The 18863-nt window shown below is 50.4% G+C and overlaps 1 protein-coding gene across 1 annotated transcript in view; it reads right to left on the reverse strand.

Annotated features, from left to right (window-relative positions):
• The window catches only part of Rps6kc1 (ribosomal protein S6 kinase C1), a 114195-nt gene that overhangs the window by 80877 nt on the left and 14455 nt on the right, over positions 1-18863 (reverse strand). The window contains exons 3-5 of the mRNA XM_051148378.1: positions 12898-13018; positions 5727-5842; positions 3897-3990 (exon numbers count right to left, since the gene is read on the reverse strand). Of these exons, the coding sequence (XP_051004335.1) occupies positions 3897-3990; positions 5727-5842; positions 12898-13018 (331 nt within the window). The remainder of the gene's footprint in view (positions 1-3896; positions 3991-5726; positions 5843-12897; positions 13019-18863) is intronic.

The following is an 18863-nucleotide window of genomic DNA, read 5'->3' on the forward strand; positions in this document are numbered from 1 at the left end:
AGAGAAAAATCCCTAAGTGTGGAGTTGTGTGCTAGTCACAGTCTGGTGCTCAATGACTCAGTATCAGCTGGCAACAGCTACCGGCCGAGAAGAACCAGCTCTTGGCAGTTGCTAGCTAATAACATGCCTGTGCTTCACCCTTGACAAACGAGAGTCCCAGAGTCCCAGAGACTCTGCCTAGGACCAGAGCGGGCTTCGAAAGCCTGTGCTGATGCCAGTGCAGCCCAGCAGACACACGGTGAAGAGCTGAGGATGCCAGTGCAGCCCAGCAGACATACAGAGAAGAGCTGAGGATGTCGGTGCAGCCCAGCAGACACACGGTGAAGAGCTGAGGATGTCAGTGCAGCCCAGCAGACACACAGTGAAGAGCTGAGGATGTCAGTGCAGCCCAGCAGACACACGGTGAAGAGCTGAGGATGTCAGTGCAGCCCAGCAGACACACGGTGAAGAGCTGAGGATGTCAGTGCAGCCCAGCAGACACATGGTGAAGAGCTGAGGATGTCAGTGCAGCCCAGCACACACACGATGAAGAGCTGAAGATGTCAGTGCAGCCCAGCAGACACACAGAGAAGAGCTGAGGATGTCAGTGCAGCCCAGCAGACACACGGTGAAGAGCTGAGGATGTCAGTGCAGCCCAGCAGACACACAGAGAAGAGCTGAGGATGTCAGTGCAGCCCAGCAGACACACAGAGAAGAGCTGAAGATGTCAGTGCAGCCCAGCAGACACACGGTGAAGAGCTGAGGATGTCAGTGCAGCCCAGCAGACACACAGAGAAGAGCTGAGGATGTCAGTGCAGCCCAGCAGACACACAGAGAAGAGCTGAGGATGTCAGTGCAGCCCAGCAGACACACGGTGAAGAGCTGAAGATGTCAGTGCAGCCCAGCACACACACGATGAAGAGCTGAAGATGTCAGTGCAGCCCAGCAGACACACAGAGAAGAGCTGAGCATGTCAGTGCAGCCCAGCAGACACACGGTGAAGAGCTGAGGATGTCAGTGCAGCCCAGCAGACACACAGAGAAGAGCTGAGGATGTCAGTGCAGCCCAGCAGACACACGGTGAAGAGCTGAGGATGTCAGTGCAGCCCAGCACACACACGATGAAGAGCTGAAGATGTCAGTGCAGCCCAGCACACACACGATGAAGAGCTGAAGATGTCAGTGCAGCCCAGCAGACACACGGTGAAGAGCTGAGGATGTCAGTGCAGCCCAGCAGACACACAGAGAAGAGCTGAGGATGTCAGTGCAGCCCAGCAGACACACTGTTGTTCCACTGCCCATCTTGTTCTGTGGGTTCCAGGTTTCAACTCTGTTACCTTACACGCACGCACGCGCGCGCGCACACACACACGTATGCACATGTGTGTGTAAGTGGACATGCTATTGTCTGTGCAGGTCCCTCCGAGGCCAGAGTAAGGCATGGAATCCCCTAGAGCTGGAGTTACAATAGGCTGTGAGGCCTTCCAAGAAGGATTCTGGGAACTGACCTCTGCAGATGCTGAGCCATCTTTCCAGACCACCCTGAGCTTTCTACACCAAACCTGTGCTCATCCCTTCACAGCAAGCCAGAGCTCAGGGAGTTATCAGATACCTGGCGGACACACAGCTTGACCACTGCCAAACTCCACAGGTTAATGGAAAAGGAAAGCATCTGGGTAGCATCTGATGTCCCTTCTAATCCAAAACCCAAGTGACCATAAGAAATCATGAACTTTTTATTTGGCCTACCCTGCCACTGAGTCCCAAGTATCCAGTGTTCCCTGCAACAGCCCTGGAGTCTCAAGAGTCAATGCTCACTCTTTGTGCCTTCTCTTCTGTGGGCAACATGCACACACTGGCACAGTCACATGTGTGCTGCTTTTTTTGTTTATTTGTTGGGTTTTCATTGGTTTGCTTTTTTGAGAAGGGAACTCTGAAGTTAAGAGTTAAGGCTAGCCTTAAACTCACTATATAGCTGAGCTTGGCGTTCAATTCCTAATTCTCCTGCCTCCATCTCCCAAGTGCTGGTAATACAGATGTGCAACATCAGCCCTGGTTCAAATGTGCTCATCTTGAGAAAAATTCCCTATTTAAGATTTACCACTGAAGAAATTTTAATTAGTCAGGGGAAGTGAATAACTAAGTAAGCACTTAAGAACAAAACGTGTAACTCCTTCAAGCTGAAGGACAGGTACACTCATTCCATTAAACACAGGGGGACAGGGGGTAGGAAGAGGAAGAGGAGGAGGAGGAGGAAGAGGAGGAGGAGCCTAGCCCTTAGATTTGAGTTCCCACGGCACCACCTTGTGGATATTTGTAGAATAACAATCCTACTGCAAATCTGACCGGCTTTTAGCTGGACTGCCTAGGTTGTTTTTATTTACCACACTCCACACTGCAGCCTTTAACTTAATTATTAATTTAAAAACAACTGAAGGATATTCATATTTAAAATGACTCTGCCTCAAAGCACAAACCTTTAATTCACTAAATAAAAACAACACAAAGAAAAAATACAAAACAAAGGGTTTTTTTTTAATCCTCCATGTACTTTCATGTACCTAAGTGCATGTTTGTGTGTGTGAGCATGGACACAGGTGACATGGCATGCCTGTGGTCAGAGGACAACCCTGAGTGTCAGCCCTCAGCTTCCACCTTGTTTGCACCACCCCACACACCGAGCTAGCTGGCCTGCGAGCTCCTTAGCACAGGAATGGTGGGACGGGACAGGAGTACAGTCACACAGCTAACGTGGGCTCTCCAGATCTGAACTCAGATCCTCATGCATGAGTGGCAAGCACTTTATCCACAGAGGTCTTAGCCCAGCCTTATAGAGGAGGGCTTTTTAATCAAACTTAGATAACTATACACCTTCCCAGTTATTCTTGTAAATAAGCATGGTGGCACACACCTGTAATCCCAGCTCCCACTCTGGGAGTCAGAAGCAAACAGATCTCTGTGAGTTCGAGGCCAGCCTGGTCTACAAAGGGAGTCTAGGACAGCCAAGGCTACACAGAGAAACCCTGTCTCAAAAAGGCAAAAAAAGAGAGAGAGAGAGAGAAGGTGATGCCAAAAGAAAAAGAGAGAGGGTGTACGTGTCTACTTCTTGTATCTGTGTCTGTGTGTGTGCCTGTGTGGGACAGGGTGGCTGCAGGTGCCTGAGTACTGGGTGCACCCCACAAACTGAGTACCAAGGAGACTCCAAGTTCCCCCAGTGTCAACTCTGATGTCAGATCAAAGTGTGCTGCTACTCTGTGAGTGACCTCTGACAACAGACATAGGCTATCTCAGGAAAGTCGGCCTGTTTCATTCATAAAGAGCTACCCTGTCCCACATCCCTAAAACAACAATTCTTAGGAAATCCCAATGCTGGAAGCTTGTACTAAAGTCTGCATGTAAGTTCAGTACAGCTTTGTAACAACAAAGCCGAGATCACACTAGAGATTAAAACTACAGCATGAGTGGGAAACACATCAAACACAGCAGCACTGCCATGCTCTTCCATTTCCGTGTGACGGGCTTCAACCTCTCTAACGTGATCTGCCGTGCACTGTATACATAATAAATTAAAAAATAAATAAATAAAGCTGGTCTTGAAATGGGCTAGGGGTCAGGTGCTGCTGGGTGTACTCCGGCAGGCACTCCCATGTTGAGGCCCACTGTCTGTGTGCAAAGTGCCTACCTTGTTGTTGCATTAGAGTTAAGCTGCCATGAACTGCCAGGTGAGCCAAAGAGCAAAGCTGCCAGTTCAACACAAAGCGTCACCGAGCCGGCTCAGTGCCAATGTGTAGAGCCAGAGCAAGGACCTTAGACAAAGGAAGGCCCTTCCACTGCTTGTCCTCAGCTGTGCTACAGTGTAATGTGACTCACATCTTGCGCGAGGGAAACCTTTGAGACACAAGAAAAGCAGTCTCTTACCTTCGGTTCCACTCTCAAGAAAGGTGTCAGCCAAGGAATCTGGGTACGCTTCAGCAGGACCAATTAACTCAGAGCCATCGTTAATTATCCCACCCTGAAAAGGGCAGAGCAATTATGTTTTCTTGTCAATAAGAACACAAAAAAATCAGTAATAAACATTCTTCTCAACCAAGCACTCACAAGGGCTGCTGTGATTACTGCAGATTCAACCCTTCACAAAACATCAGTAAAGTACATCTGCCGTGGCTCGGTTGTAAAGATGTACCACAGCCACGCTCAGAGCGTGGACCAGGGGATGCACAGAGTAAATGACTTCCACCCACCTCTCTGCAAACCTACGCTGCTGGCTTGAAACTCAGTGGCAGTGCCTCTGCTTCCTGCATGCTGGGACCAAAGGTGTGTCCCATTATGCCCTGACACAATGTGGAAGCATGCTGTTTATGATCTGCCACAGAATCTAAGAGACCACACAACCAGAACAAAAACAAAAACAGAAACAGACCCAGCAGCTACTCATCTCTCTTGGTATCCTTAGGGCCTGATCATTTTAGCTAGTTGGGGCTCCTCAGAAAGCCACTGAATTTTATCAAACTGATATCAAGAGCATCCCAGGTGATCTGAGAAGTATTTACATGAGAAAGCCACCTGTGCACACCATAAAGCAATTTAAGGTCTCTTTAGTAAAGAGACATTTTTATTCTATCTTATATACGGATTTGTGTGCCTGAATGTATGTGGCACAGGCACAGCACAGGTGTGCAGTGACTACAGTCAGAAGAGAGTGTAAGATCCCCTGGATCTGGAGTTACAGGCAGTTGTGTACCACCTAAGATGAGTGTTAAGAACCAAACCCAGGCCCTCGGCAAGAACAGCAAGCACTCTACTGCTGAGAACATATATATCTTTTTTTAAACCTAAGAAGGGCGTGGTGCTCATACCTACAAATGTAGCACTTAGGAGGCTAAGTCAGATGAACTGCTGGAAGTCGAAGTGAGTTTGGGCTACAGTGTAGAAGCCTGTTCCAAAATTAATTAGCTAAAACAGAATCTCCGTGAGATCACCACTTTACTCATGTATCCACACTTACAAATCCAGGCCTCAAAGCTATTGCTTCCTTTTGTTTACATGAGAGGGCAGTCACCAGAGTGGGCAGTCAGGGTGCTCTGCAGGAACACTCCAATCACAGACAAAAAGGCATAATCCTGATGCGATGGCATCACTGAAATGCCAACTCCTTTGCTCTTTAATGTCCATCTTCCTTCTATCAGCAGTTTTTTATGCCAACCCTACAATCAAGATATCAAATCCCAGAGAAATGCAGGCACTCATTCCTCTCCACCTGAAAGACTCACTGTGTGAACTCATCACAAACTGTCAGCTGACAAAAGGATAGTATCCTCTGCGGGCAAGCCTTTGCACACCTGTAAGCTACATGGCACACGGGAGGCTACAGAGGATCCAGGCACCTAAGGTTCAGAGTAAGATCCCGCCTCAGCAGGAAAAAAATTGAGAACAAGACAATGAGGATGAAGAGAGGGAAAGAGAATATGACACAGACACAGAGGAAGGCAAGGACAGCAAAGGTGAAGATGACAAAGATGAAGAAAAAATGAAATTAGAAAACAGCAATAGAAGAGAGGCTTCAAAGTCCATGAATGGAAACCTAGCACTTCCACACCAAACACAGAAGCTCTGCCAGACACCGGATGATGCAGCTGGGACTTCCACTTCTGAGTAAGAAACAAACTCAAAAGTGCCGAGCTTCCTCGGTCCTCTACATGCAAAGGGGAGGGCACTTGACGATACAGACTTTCCAGACAGACTGCACACCTTGAAGAAGTCCTCCAGCTGCCTGCTGTTGTACAGGGCGGGGATGTTGGCAGAGAACTGCAGCAGGTCTTCAGCACACTGCCGTCGCTCTTCAATAACAGTCTTGTCAAATCGCCCTAGAATTCAATCAGAGTCAGCGCTTAGGGACAGAATGACAGAACTCAGTTTTGTGATAGCTTAGGTCCAGGGAGCAAAGCCACTGTAGCCACACTGCCCATCTGCAGTGCTTGTCACATCAAAGCCGCACAATGCTTCTATGAGATGAAGCAGCAGTGTCACCTGATGAATAGAGCATCTCCAAACCCTGGTCCTGCCCATGTAAGAGACTCACTATGTAAGAACATGCCGACTGGAAACTAAAGAGGAAAGAAAACTTTAAAGAATTCAATGCCCCCTTCTGGTAATATAATACTATAATTACTCGTGTAATTTTCCCTTCACTACTTTCTTGTTTAGAGATGGAATTGTGAAAGCATCTGTACAGCAATAGGGTCAAAAACCTCAGCTTGAAGCAGAAAGCTTTTATGCTAAATTCTGTATGTGCTGCTGCTGGTGGCCCGTGATGCTCATGAGAGAAGAAGTGCCCAGCACAGGCGTGCTCCACCCCTCAAGAGGATGAGAACGTGGCTCCACACAAACGCTAATGATAGGTACAATTTGAGTGCTGCTAAGAGATTTTTTTTCCCAATGCAATTAATTCTATACAGCTCTCTCATTTGAACACAGTTGACATCTGTCACGGGCCTGCATCACACTGGCTGCCTTGCAACATTTTAAAATAGCAAACCAAGAGAGCAGCATCCTCCCAGCCTGAAAGCACCTGACCGATTCTACAAAGTATAAACAAAACACTAAGACAGACAGAAGGCCTTCCTAGGGACCACAGACACTAAAACCCCTCGCTCTTGTCTCCTGCTTATGACAAAGTTGTGCTGTGGGGAAGAGGGGATGGAGCTAGACATACTTCAAATCCAACTCTTGCACTCCTGGCTATCCAGCATCCTGGACAAGGTGAGGCACATAGTGAACAAGTCACCAGCTGCTACGCAAATAAAATGTTTTATCTAGGCCCTTGCTGGCCTACAACTCACTATGTAGACCAACCTAGCTTTGCACTAAAAAAAGATCTGCCTGCCTCTGCCTCCAGAGTGCTAAGACTAAAAGCCACAACGCCCAGCTTTTTATTTTCTTCCATAGGACTTTCCCCCAACATGTGCCAGCCAAGACTGCCTCCTTCCCTGCCAGCCTGGACGTAGGTCTGACCAACTGTCAACAGAAGGCTTCCCTGAAACCTCACTGACAGGGGCTGCACACACCCTCTCCCTGCTCCTCTCCTGCCAGGAAGGATAATAATGTGGAAGGCAGAGAAGACAAACTAGGAGCTGTGACTTCTGGGCACTGTGACACGTCCATCCCAGGTCACATCCAGACTTCCAAACATGCAGAAGGAACCAGCTTCTTCTATCTTGTATAAAACTGTCCCACATGCAGCCATGCTGAGGGTGACCCACATGCAGCCAGGCTATGATGACACACATGCAGCCATGCTGAAGGTAACCCACATGCAGCCATTCTGTGATGACACACATGCACCCGGGCTGTGGTGACACACATACAGCTGGGCTGTGGTGACACACATGCAGCTGTGCTGTGATGACACTCATGCAGGCAGACTGTGATGACCCACATGCAGCTGGGCTGTGGTGACACACATGCAGCCGTGCTGAGGATGACACACACGCAGCCGTGCTGTGATGACCCACATGCAGCCGGGCTGTGATGACACACATGCAGCCATGCTGAGGATGACACACATGCAGCCGTGCTGTGATGATCCACATGCAGCCGGGCTGTGATGACCCACATGCAGCCGGGCTGTGATGACACACACGCAGCCGTGCTGAGGATGACACACACGCAGCCGGGCTGTGATGACCCACACGCAGCCGGGCTGTGATGACACACACGCAGCCGGGCTGTGATGACACACACGCAGCGGGCTGTGATGACCCACATGCAGCCGGGCTGTGATGACATACATGCAGCCATGCTGAGGATGACACACATGCAGGCAGACTGTGATGACACACATGCAGCTGGGCTGTGGTGACACACACGCAGCCGTGCTGTGATGACACACATGCAGCCGGGCTGTGATGACATACATGCAGCCATGCTGAGGATGACACACACGCAGCCGTGCTGAGGATGACACACATGCAGCCGTGCTGTGATGACACACATGCAGCCGGGCTGTGATGACATACATGCAGCCGTGCTGTGATGACACACATGCAGCCGGGCTGTGATGACATACATGCAGCCGGGCTGTGATGACATACATGCAGCCGTGCTGAGGATGACACACATGCAGCCATGCTGTGATGACACACATGCAGCTGGGCTGTGGTGACACACACGCAGCCGTGCTGTGATGACACACATGCAGCCGGGCTGTGATGACACACATGCAGCCGGGCTGTGATGACATACATGCAGCCGGGCTGTGATGACATACATGCAGCCGTGCTGAGGATGACACACATGCAGCCATGCTGAGGATGAGACATGATGCTAAATATGTTACTTATCCTCAGTTCCTATGCAACAAATAAAACCAGCTTTCTTGACGACAACATTCCCTATGCATCATTTCATCTGAAACCAAAAATCTCCTAACTCCCCAGGGACCACATGAAGCTGAGCTCAGCAGCATGACTTCAAATCTCAACTCTGGGCAAGAGGACACAGGCAGCCTGAGAGCCTGCCGGCCAGCTAAGCTAGGTAAATCAGCAAGCCCAAGGTCAGTGGAAGAGCCTGTCTCAAAAGTAAAGTAAAGGGTGATAGAAAAATAAATAAATATGTTTCTAAAATCGTGTGACAAGGACAAGTGTGTAGCGAAATAGCAAAGCTACTGAGTCATAATTATGGGTCAAAAAGAACACATACGGGCCAGATGGGAAGGTCAGCACTGGACAGCCCACTCACAGCACTGCACCCGCGCCCCATCATGGGTGTGAACAGGACTGTGGTCATCAGAAATAAAGGAAGGTCTGTTGAAATGTGACGATATTTGTAATTTATTCCGAAATAATGGGGAAAGGGGGTACCTCAGCACAGAGGAAACACAGAAAGGGTTAAGAATAAGTAACCCTGGGATACAGGTGACCACTGCCCCATTCTTTTATGTTCTCTTCTGTAAAGCCAAGGCGTTAGCCCAGGGCACATCCACGACACACCAGCCCCATAGGCTGGTAGATTTAAATACTCGGTCACCAGGGAGTGGCACTATTTGAAAGGACTAGGTGGTGTGCACTGGTGGTGAGCTCTGAGGTCTCAAAAGCTGATGCCAGGCCCAGGGTCTCTCTCTTTCTGCTGCCTGTGGAATAGAACTCTCAGCTACCTCTCTCGCACAATGGCTGCCTGTGTGCACCATGGCTGCCTGTGTACACCATGGCTGCCTGTGTGCCACCATGGCTGCCTGTGTGCCACCATGGCTGCCTGTGTGCACCATGGCTGCCTGTGTACACCATGGCTGCCTGTGTGCCACCATGGCTGCCTGTGTGACACCATGGCTGCCTATGTGCCACCATGGCTGCCTATGTGCACCATGCTTCCCACTAGGATGATAATGGACTAAACCTCTGAAACCAGAAGCCAGACCCAGTTAAATGCTTTTTTCTCATGCAAAAGTTGCTGTGGTAGATGGTGTCTCTTCACAGCAGCAGGACTCTGACTGAGGCAGTCCACAGGATACTTATTCTCAAAGTGTGGCTACAGACTACAGGGTGCCCTGTGGGCCAATCAACACAGCTAATCTTTTCTGTGGTAACACTATGGCAGTTGCTGCATTGCTCTCTGTGCTGACACTGGGCCAATGGTCTATACACAACGGCAGCAAAACCGTAGTCCTCTTAGCAGGGCACCAGGCCACAGTGCCAAACCTACTAATAATTATTTGCTTCTTTCTGTCACTTACTCATATTTTTTAAAATGGAAGTTTCACACACACACACAGACACACACAGACACACACACACACACACACACACACATATACACATACACATATACACAGACACACACACACACACACAGACACACACACACACACACACACACACACACACACACACACACACACACACACACACACACACACACACACACACACACACACACACACAGACACACACACACACACACAGACACACACACACAGACACACACACACACAGACACACACACACAGACACACACACACACAGACACACACACACACACAGACACACACACACACAGACACACACACACACAGACACACACAGACACACAGACACACACACACAGACACACACACACACATATACACATACACATATACACAGACACACACACACAGACACACACAGACACACACACACACAGACACACACACACACACAGACACACACACACACACACACACACACACACACACAGACACACACAGAGACACACACACAGACACACACACACACAGACACACACACACACAGACACACACACACACACAGACACACACACACATATACACATATACACAGACACACACACAGACACACACACACAGACACACACAGACACACACACACAGACACACACACACACACACACACACACAGACACACACACACACACACACACAGACACACACACACATATACACATGCATCCTCCATGAAGCAGGAGCCATTATTAAACTTATTAAATCTTGGCCCTTGAAGAACTCTCCTTTTAAAATTCCTTTTTAAAAAATGCACTTAGTCAGACTTGGATGCCAGATAGACGTTTCCTCAGAAGAAGAAGAGTGAGTCTACCACTTCCAGGAAAACCACCAACCGTGCTGCTGGTGGTGAGAAAATTCTAGTCATGCAGATGCTTGGGTTTGCCAGCTTCCTGGGACTTAAAATCTCTTTAGAGATCTCTGGCTACATAAACACTTGCTGACTTCATCTAACCAAACAGGAACCATCCGCAAGACCTGAAAAACATGAGGCATCAAAATATTCCTCTTTTCTTAAGATTTCTTTTTACTTATGAGTGTTTGCCTACATGCAAGTCTGTGCACCTCCTGAGTTCCTGGTGACCTTGGAGGGCAGAAAAGGGCTGAACCGAACTGTAGTTACAAACAGGAGGGAGCTGCCTTGTGAGTGGTGGGAACCGCGCCAGGGGTCTGTGAAAGAGCAGTCAGTATTCTTAACTGTCCAGCCATCTCTCCAGCCCTAGCAAAGTATGTTTCAGAGGCAACCAGAGGTAAGAAGTCCATTCACAAGACCAAGAACTTACCCTGAGCTCTGCAAGCTCCAGCTAACATAGACCCACTGCTGACAGTGTGGTGGACTGCATCCCTAAACTATGAGCTAAAACAAGTTCTTCATAAGCTGTTTCAATCATGTATCTTATCATAGAAAAGAGGAAATTAATTCAGAAAGCTGAACCTGGGAGTGGGGCTGTGTGCAGCACGGCACAAGCCTTGGAAACGGGGGAAATGGAGGTGATAAGCAGAGCCCTAGGGTGCTGGGAGCAAACCCAGTGACCAGTACAGCAGGGCTCCGGCCAGCAGGAGGCTCAGAAAAGAGCAAGGAAGAACTCTGTGGGAATTCGTCTGAGAGCCATTTGTGTGCCACTCTGGCAAAGACTTGAGCTGCATTCTCAAAAATAAAGATAACAGAGTGGTTTATCTGGTGGAGCTCTCCTAGCAGCCACGCTGTGTGGGACACAGTCTCATCACACTACAGTTAGCCAGGATTATAGTGAGGAAAGTGGAGAAGATGTGGAAAACAGCACAAGTAAAGCAGTATATTGCAAACAGAGCAACTGTAATTACAGATGCTAGTGCAATCACAGAGGCAGTACACAGGGGGCCTGGACACAGGAAAGGCGCTAGACAGGCAAGACCAACACAACCAAGGCCGCACAAGGCCAGAACTGCAGCTACCCCAAGGCTGAGAAGAGGGCGTACATTGTATATGAACTATACTGAGGGCATGAGAGAAGAGCACCCGGTGCGTGCTGAACTGGGTGAATTAGCACACAAAGCAAAAGGACCCAATACAGATCATCATTTGTTAATCATCGCATTAAATCACAATTTTAGAGTTGAGCTGTAGCTCCGTGGCAGAGAACTTGCCTGGCAAGCATGAGTCGACAATCTGAGGTGTGGGATGGGAGGACCCAGCCTGAGGTAGGGGATGGGAGGACGCAGCCTGAGGTAGGGGATGGGAGGACCCAGCCTGAGGTAGGGGATAGGAGGACCCAGCCTGAGGTAGGGGATGGGAGGACCCAGCCTGAGGTAGGGAATGGGAGGATCCAGCCTGAGGTGAGGGGATGGGAGGACCCAGCCTGAGGTGGGGGATGGGAGGACCCAGCCTGAGGTGGGGGATGGGAGGACTTAGCCTGAGGTAGGGAATGGGAGGACCCAGTCTGAGGTAGGGGGATGGGAGGACCCAGTCTGAGGTGGGGGGATGGGAGGACCCAGCCTGAGGTGGGGGATGGGAGGACCCAGTCTGAGGGGGGGGATGGGAGGACCCAGCCTGAGGTGGGGGATGGGAGGACCCAGCCTGAGGTGGGGGATGGGAGGACCCAGTCTGAGGTGTGGGATGGGAGGATCCAACCTGAGGTGAGGGATGGGAGGACCCAGCCTGAGGTAGGGAGATGGGAGGACCCAGCCTGAGGTAGGGAGATGGGAGGACCCAGCCTGAGGTGGGGGATGGGAGGACCCAGTCTGAGGTAGGGGATGGGAGGACCCAGCCTGAGGTAGGGAGATGGGAGGACCCAGCCTGAGGTAGGGAGATGGGAGGACCCAGTCTGAGGTGGGGGATGGGAGGACCCAGTCTGAGGTGGGGGATGGGAGGACCCAGTCTGAGGTGGGGGATGGGAGGACCCAGTCTGAGGTGGGGGATGGGAGGACCCAGTCTGAGGTGGGGGATGGGAGGACCCAGTCTGAGGTGGGGGATGGGAGGACCCAGCCTGAGGTGTGGGGTGGGAGGACCCAGCCTGAGGTGGGAGATGGGAGGACCCAGCCTGAGGCGGGGGATGGGAGGACCCAGCCTGAGGTGGGGGATGGGAGGACCCAGTCTGAGGTGGGGGATGGGAGGACATTAAATGACAGTTTCAGAACAGCACTTACCAAACACTATCCCCTTAGCAAATGGAGGAAACAGCTCTGAGTGGTGGAATACGTTTCTGTGAATTTGCCATAATTCTTTGTGCAGTTTCTTAAAGTCGCTGTATCTCTTCCACACAATTATCTGAAAAGAAAACAAAACTAAGTGCATAATTCAACGCATAACCATTCTGTCTCTGTGTAAGTCTTTTCTACAAAGATCACACATCACTATGCAAAGCAAATATATATATTCCCGTCTGCAGGGTGAAAGTCTGAAGTGAACTAACATTTGCCTTGAAAGCTAAAGCAGCACTTCTTCCTATGCTGTTGACTTGAGGTTCTAAACCCTGTCTTGTAGACGCCTTTTTACTCACTATGGAGAAGTATCCGGCCTGGCACAAAATGGTCTACGCTAAATAAAGTATACTCCCTCCCAAACACTTACTGTTGCTCTGGGAACGGATTAAATAGCAAGCGGTGCCTTAAATGTTATGCTTATAGGCACAAAACAATTTGTAATCTAGTTCTTAATTCTTTTTTCAGGTTTATTCTTTTATTTTATGTGCAGGTATATGAACCTGCATGAGTTTGTGTCCCACGTGCATGCAAAAGACCTCGGAGGCCGGAAGTGAGTGCTGGATTCCCTGGACAGGGAGTTACAGGTGATTGTGTGAAATGTAGATTCTGGGAATGAACCCAAGTCCTCAGTAAGAGCAGGAAATGATTTTAACCACCGAGTCATCTCTCTAGCCCCCAACTCGGGCAAATTTTAAATAAAAAGGTTATAATATTTGTCTTCTCAAAAAAAACAAAAACATGCTTTTACATGCTATACCTTTTCATAAATCCTAATTTAAATTACCTATAAGATTTCAGACTACAAATTAAACATTGACTAGGATATAATTCAAACCTGCATATCTCAAAAACCAAAGTAACAGTGCTATCCGTTAGACACATAGAGAAGCAATTTGCTATCACTAGCTTAAATTATTTGACCTTACATAGAGTAAACTAGAAAAACACATTCCACAAAAAGGGACTATTTGATATATGCCTTGACGACAGTGTCAGCCCTGAGGTCCACGAAGGAAACTAAGTGGTAAAGTCCTCCACCCAAATGCCTGATCCTCTCACCTCTAAAGAGCCTATGTGTTTTCATGCATATACAGGACAGTGCTGACAGTGACCAAAACCAGGGAGGTCACTCATGATTCTCAAGTCTGGCCAAAGGCTGCCCTATTCTGTGACATCATCCCTGAAGAATGTGTTAAGAAGTACATGAGGACAGTTGCCCAGGCAGCTCTAGAGACTATACCATGAATTAGACAATTTGCTCCTACCCACTTTTATTCATTTCAAACCAGGGTCCCTACTGTATGCTGGACACTACATTACCCCTGAGGATGAGACTGGAGGCACGAGCCCCTCCTTCAGGGCTCAGCCAAGGCAAGAGGAACAAGCCAGCATGGATGCACTTCACAAGGGGCTTGACAAACGCTGAGAAACTGTACAGAAGTGGTCTAGAAGGCCCGCCCAGCCTGGACACTGAGCAAGGCCACAGCGCCTGGCATCAGGAGAAGCAAAGAGCAAAGCACATGGAGAGGTAGGAGGCTGTGGAAAGTTTCTAAAGAAAGAAAGATGCCAAACACAGAGAGGCCTAGAATCTTGGCTTCTGTGACCGACTGTGGTGGCGCTGTCTCTGAAGTGGGGAGTGAGGAAGAAGCGGTACTTGAGGCCTGCCAGGAGCCAGCTGCGCACATTTGGCTCATGCACTTGTGAGCCTTTCAATAGGACACATGGGCTTGGAGTGTAAGTGTAAAATATACTCCCTCCAGAGCCATCAGCAGAAAAGTGGCAACTGGTCAGTAGTGGTTTCCCAGTGTCTGTAATGGGACAAAGAGTCTAAGCAGGGATGGTGGACACCAAAGTCCAAGCAGAAGCAAGGAAGAGAAAAGCAGCGCTGGGTGCACGTGAGGCCTGGCTGTGCTGAGATGGGCAGGGTCAGCGAACAGGATAAACGCTGGCCACCCAGAAGCAACCATTCTAGCAAGAGCACCCACCTCCCCCGACCAGCACCTGACAAGTCAGCGACTCAGAACACAGGCAGACAACAGGTGCTACGCTATCACAGCTCGATTCTCTGTAGCCTCTGATCTTGATACAGAAACATGATTTTGTCATGAGGAAAAAGTGTTATTTTTGTATTTCAAAATGTATCCAACTAGTGGTCATGGTGGCTGGCACCTAAGATGCCAGCACTCAGTAGGCCAGCAGGGGGTTATGAGTTCATGGGCTGTACAGCGGGTGCCCAGCACTCAGTAGGCCAGCAGGGGGTCATGAGTTCATGGGCTGCACAGCGGGTGCCCAGCACTCAGTAGGCCAGCAGGGGGTCATGAGTTCATGGGCTGCACAGCGGGTGCCCAGCACTCAGTAGGCCAGCAGGGGGTCATGAGTTCATGGGCTGCACAGCGGGTGCCCAGCACTCAGTAGGCCAGCAGGGGGTCATGAGTTCATGGGCTGCACAGCGGGTGCCCAGCACTCAGTAGGCCAGCAGGGGGTCATGAGTTCATGGGCTGCACAGCGGGTGCCCAGCACTCAGTAGGCCAGCAGGGGGTCATGAGTTCATGGGCTGCACAGCGGGTGTCCAGCACTCAGTAGGCCAGCAGGGGGTCATGAGTTCATGGGCTGCACAGCGGGTGCCCAGCACTCAGTAGGCCAGCAGGGGGTCATGAGTTCATGGGCTGCACAGCGGGTGTCCAGCACTCAGTAGGCCAGCAGGGGGTCATGAGTTCATGGGCTGTACAGCGGGTGCCCAGCACTCAGTAGGCCAGCAGGGGGTTATGAGTTCATGGGCTGCACAGCGGGTGCCCAGCACTCAGTAGGCCAGCAGGGGGTCATGAGTTCATGGGCTGCACAGCGGGTGCCCAGCACTCAGTAGGCCAGCAGGGGGTCATGAGTTCATGGGCTGCACAGCGGGTGCCCAGCACTCAGTAGGCCAGCAGGGGGTCATGAGTTCATGGGCTGTACAGCGGGTGCCCAGCACTCAGTAGGCCAGCAGGGGGTCATGAGTTCATGGGCTGCACAGCGGGTGTCCAGCACTCAGAAGGCCAGCAGGGGGTCATGAGTTCATGGGCTGCACAGCGGGTGCCCAGCACTCAGTAGGCCAGCAGGGGGTCATGAGTTCATGGGCTGTACAGCGGGTGTCCAGCACTCAGTAGGCCAGCAGGGGGTTATGAGTTCATGGGCTGTACAGCGGGTGCCCAGCACTCAGAAGGCCAGCAGGGGGTCATGAGTTCATGGGCTGCACAGCGGGTGCCCAGCACTCAGTAGGCCAGCAGGGGGTCATGAGTTCATGGGCTGCACAGCGGGTGCCCAGCACTCAGTAGGCCAGCAGGGGGTCATGAGTTCATGGGCTGTACAGCGGGTGCCCAGCACTCAGTAGGCCAGCAGGGGTCATGAGTTCATGGGCTGTACAGCGGGTGCCCAGCACTCAGAAGGCCAGCAGGGGGTCATGAGTTCATGGGCTGCACAGCGGGTGTCCAGCACTCAGTAGGCCAGCAGGGGGTCATGAGTTCATGGGCTGTACAGCGGGTGCCCAGCACTCAGTAGGCCAGCAGGGGGTCATGAGTTCATGGGCTGTACAGCGGGTGTCCAGCACTCAGAAGGCCAGCAGGGGGTCATGAGTTCATGGGCTGCACAGCGGGTGCCCAGCACTCAGAAGGCCAGCAGGGGGTCATGAGTTCATGGGCTGCACAGCGGGTGTCCAGCACTCAGTAGGCCAGCAGGGGGTCATGAGTTCATGGGCTGCACAGCGGGTGCCCAGCACTCAGTAGGCCAGCAGGGGGTCATGAGTTCATGGGCTGTACAGCGGGTGCCCAGCACTCAGTAGGCCAGCAGGGGGTCATGAGTTCATGGGCTGTACAGCGGGTGTCCAGCACTCAGTAGGCCAGCAGGGGGTTATGAGTTCATGGGCTGTACAGCGGGTGCCCAGCACTCAGTAGGCCAGCAGGGGGTTATGAGTTCATGGGCTGTACAGCGGGTGTCCAGCACTCAGTAGGCCAGCAGGGGGTTATGAGTTCATGGGCTGCACAGCGGGTGCCCAGCACTCAGTAGGCTAGCAGGGGGTTATGAGTTCATGGGCTGTACAGCGGGTGCCCAGCACTCAGTAGGCCAGCAGGGGGTTATGAGTTCATGGGCTGTACAGCGGGTGTCCAGCACTCAGAAGGCCAGCAGGGGGTCATGAGTTCATGGGATGCACAGCCGGCTTCAGGCCAGTCTGAACCAGAGGGCAGGATCCTCCTCAGAAGATCTAAATAATAAATAAATATGGATCTATCACTATATAGCTAACTCAAGCTATCTGGGACCATGCTGCTAAGAGCTTAGGCGGGACTGGGTGACAAGCCTCCGAATGCAGTGTCCTCTGCAGGGTCAGGGTCTGTACAAACGGGGTATTACCATCACAGGATGAGCATGGGAGGGATTCAGGAGATTGGAGATTATGAAGCAACCACATTTGCAGACAGAGCACCCTTGCCCAGATCATTTTCAAATAAAGGAATGGTAACTTAAAACTTTTCACAATTTAATCACAGTAATGGTTAACATCGCAGATTATATAAATGCATGAGAAGCAGAGCTGGGAGCGCCCAGCTCTCACTACTCAGCACACAGCCCTAGGTTCAGAGCACCAGGGCTCAGCAGCAGAAGCTAGAGCAGACTGCCCCGCCTACTTCTCCTTCCCGCTTCCTCCAGTTCCCAAGACTCCTCAGAAGGGAATGAGAACAGGAGCGCACTTCCCACCGATCAGCCAGGACTGGCCCTGCACTGCACTAAGACAGGCCCGACACATACACAACTTACTTTCTCTGATGAAGTCTGGCAGGCTCCCACTGGGACAATGGGAAACTTGCAAGCGTAGGCTCCTTCCATGCTTACTCATGTCACTCTGGCCAAGCTCGACCAGCGAAGCACTCAATAACCATAAGTCAGTTAAATTTTTAATAAAAGCTACATTTTTCATTATGTCATTTAGCATTTCAAAATATGACAAATATTTCTTTTTCAGATACTTAAACTTAATGACACTAAAAAACTTGTTTACCTGTGGGTTTTTTGTTTGGTTTTGGTTTTGCTTTTTTGAAACAGGATTTCTCTGTGTAGCCATGGCTGTCCTGGTCTCACTTTGTAGACCAGGCTGGCCTCATTGAGATTCACCTGCCTCTGCCTCTCAAGTGCTGGAATTAAAGACACGTGCCACCACGCCCGGGCACTGCCCTGTGTTTTATAACATCACCTAACTTAAATTTTTCATTTTCATTCTCTTCAGTACTATATTTTTGCTGGGTCAAAAAACAAAATAAAATAAAATAAGCTTGCTGGGTCATCCTTGCTTACAGTAAACAGTGACAGTCACTCTATTTGCATGCTAGTGCTTGCCACACCAACACACCTCTCGTTTCTTTCCCTCTTTTTTTTATTTTTGTTATTTACTTGTGTGTGTGCGTGCAATGTACTGTGTATGCATAATTCATATGTATACAGGTACATGTGGAACTCAGAGGTCAACATGAGGTGCCATCCTCACTCTCCACCTTCCTATGTGAGACAGGAGTTTCCTAATATTGTCAGACTGGTGGGCCATCCAGCCCCAAGGATCTGCCTATCTCTGCCCAGATCCAGGGCTCTGAGTTGGCCCACCCCAACATCCATCCCACCTATAAACTGCTGGAGTGCATGAAGGGGCCCGTCCTGCAGCACCAACGCTGCGGGCCTCCATGACACGGGGCAACAGCAGGATGACTAGAAGGAGTCCCAGTGAGGATCCAGTATTGATGATCGTGGAGCGGAAGGCAGAGGCCTGGACCAGACCAGTGACTCACTGCAACGGACATTTACAAGTGAAGCTGTTTAGGCAAAACGGTAGGTACACTGCGTGACCCACACGACACACTGCAGCTTCCACTGCAAGATTTTTTTTTTTT

This window comes from Acomys russatus, chromosome 6 (genome assembly GCF_903995435.1).
Source record: "Acomys russatus chromosome 6, mAcoRus1.1, whole genome shotgun sequence".
Classification (NCBI taxonomy): Eukaryota; Metazoa; Chordata; class Mammalia; order Rodentia; family Muridae; genus Acomys; species Acomys russatus.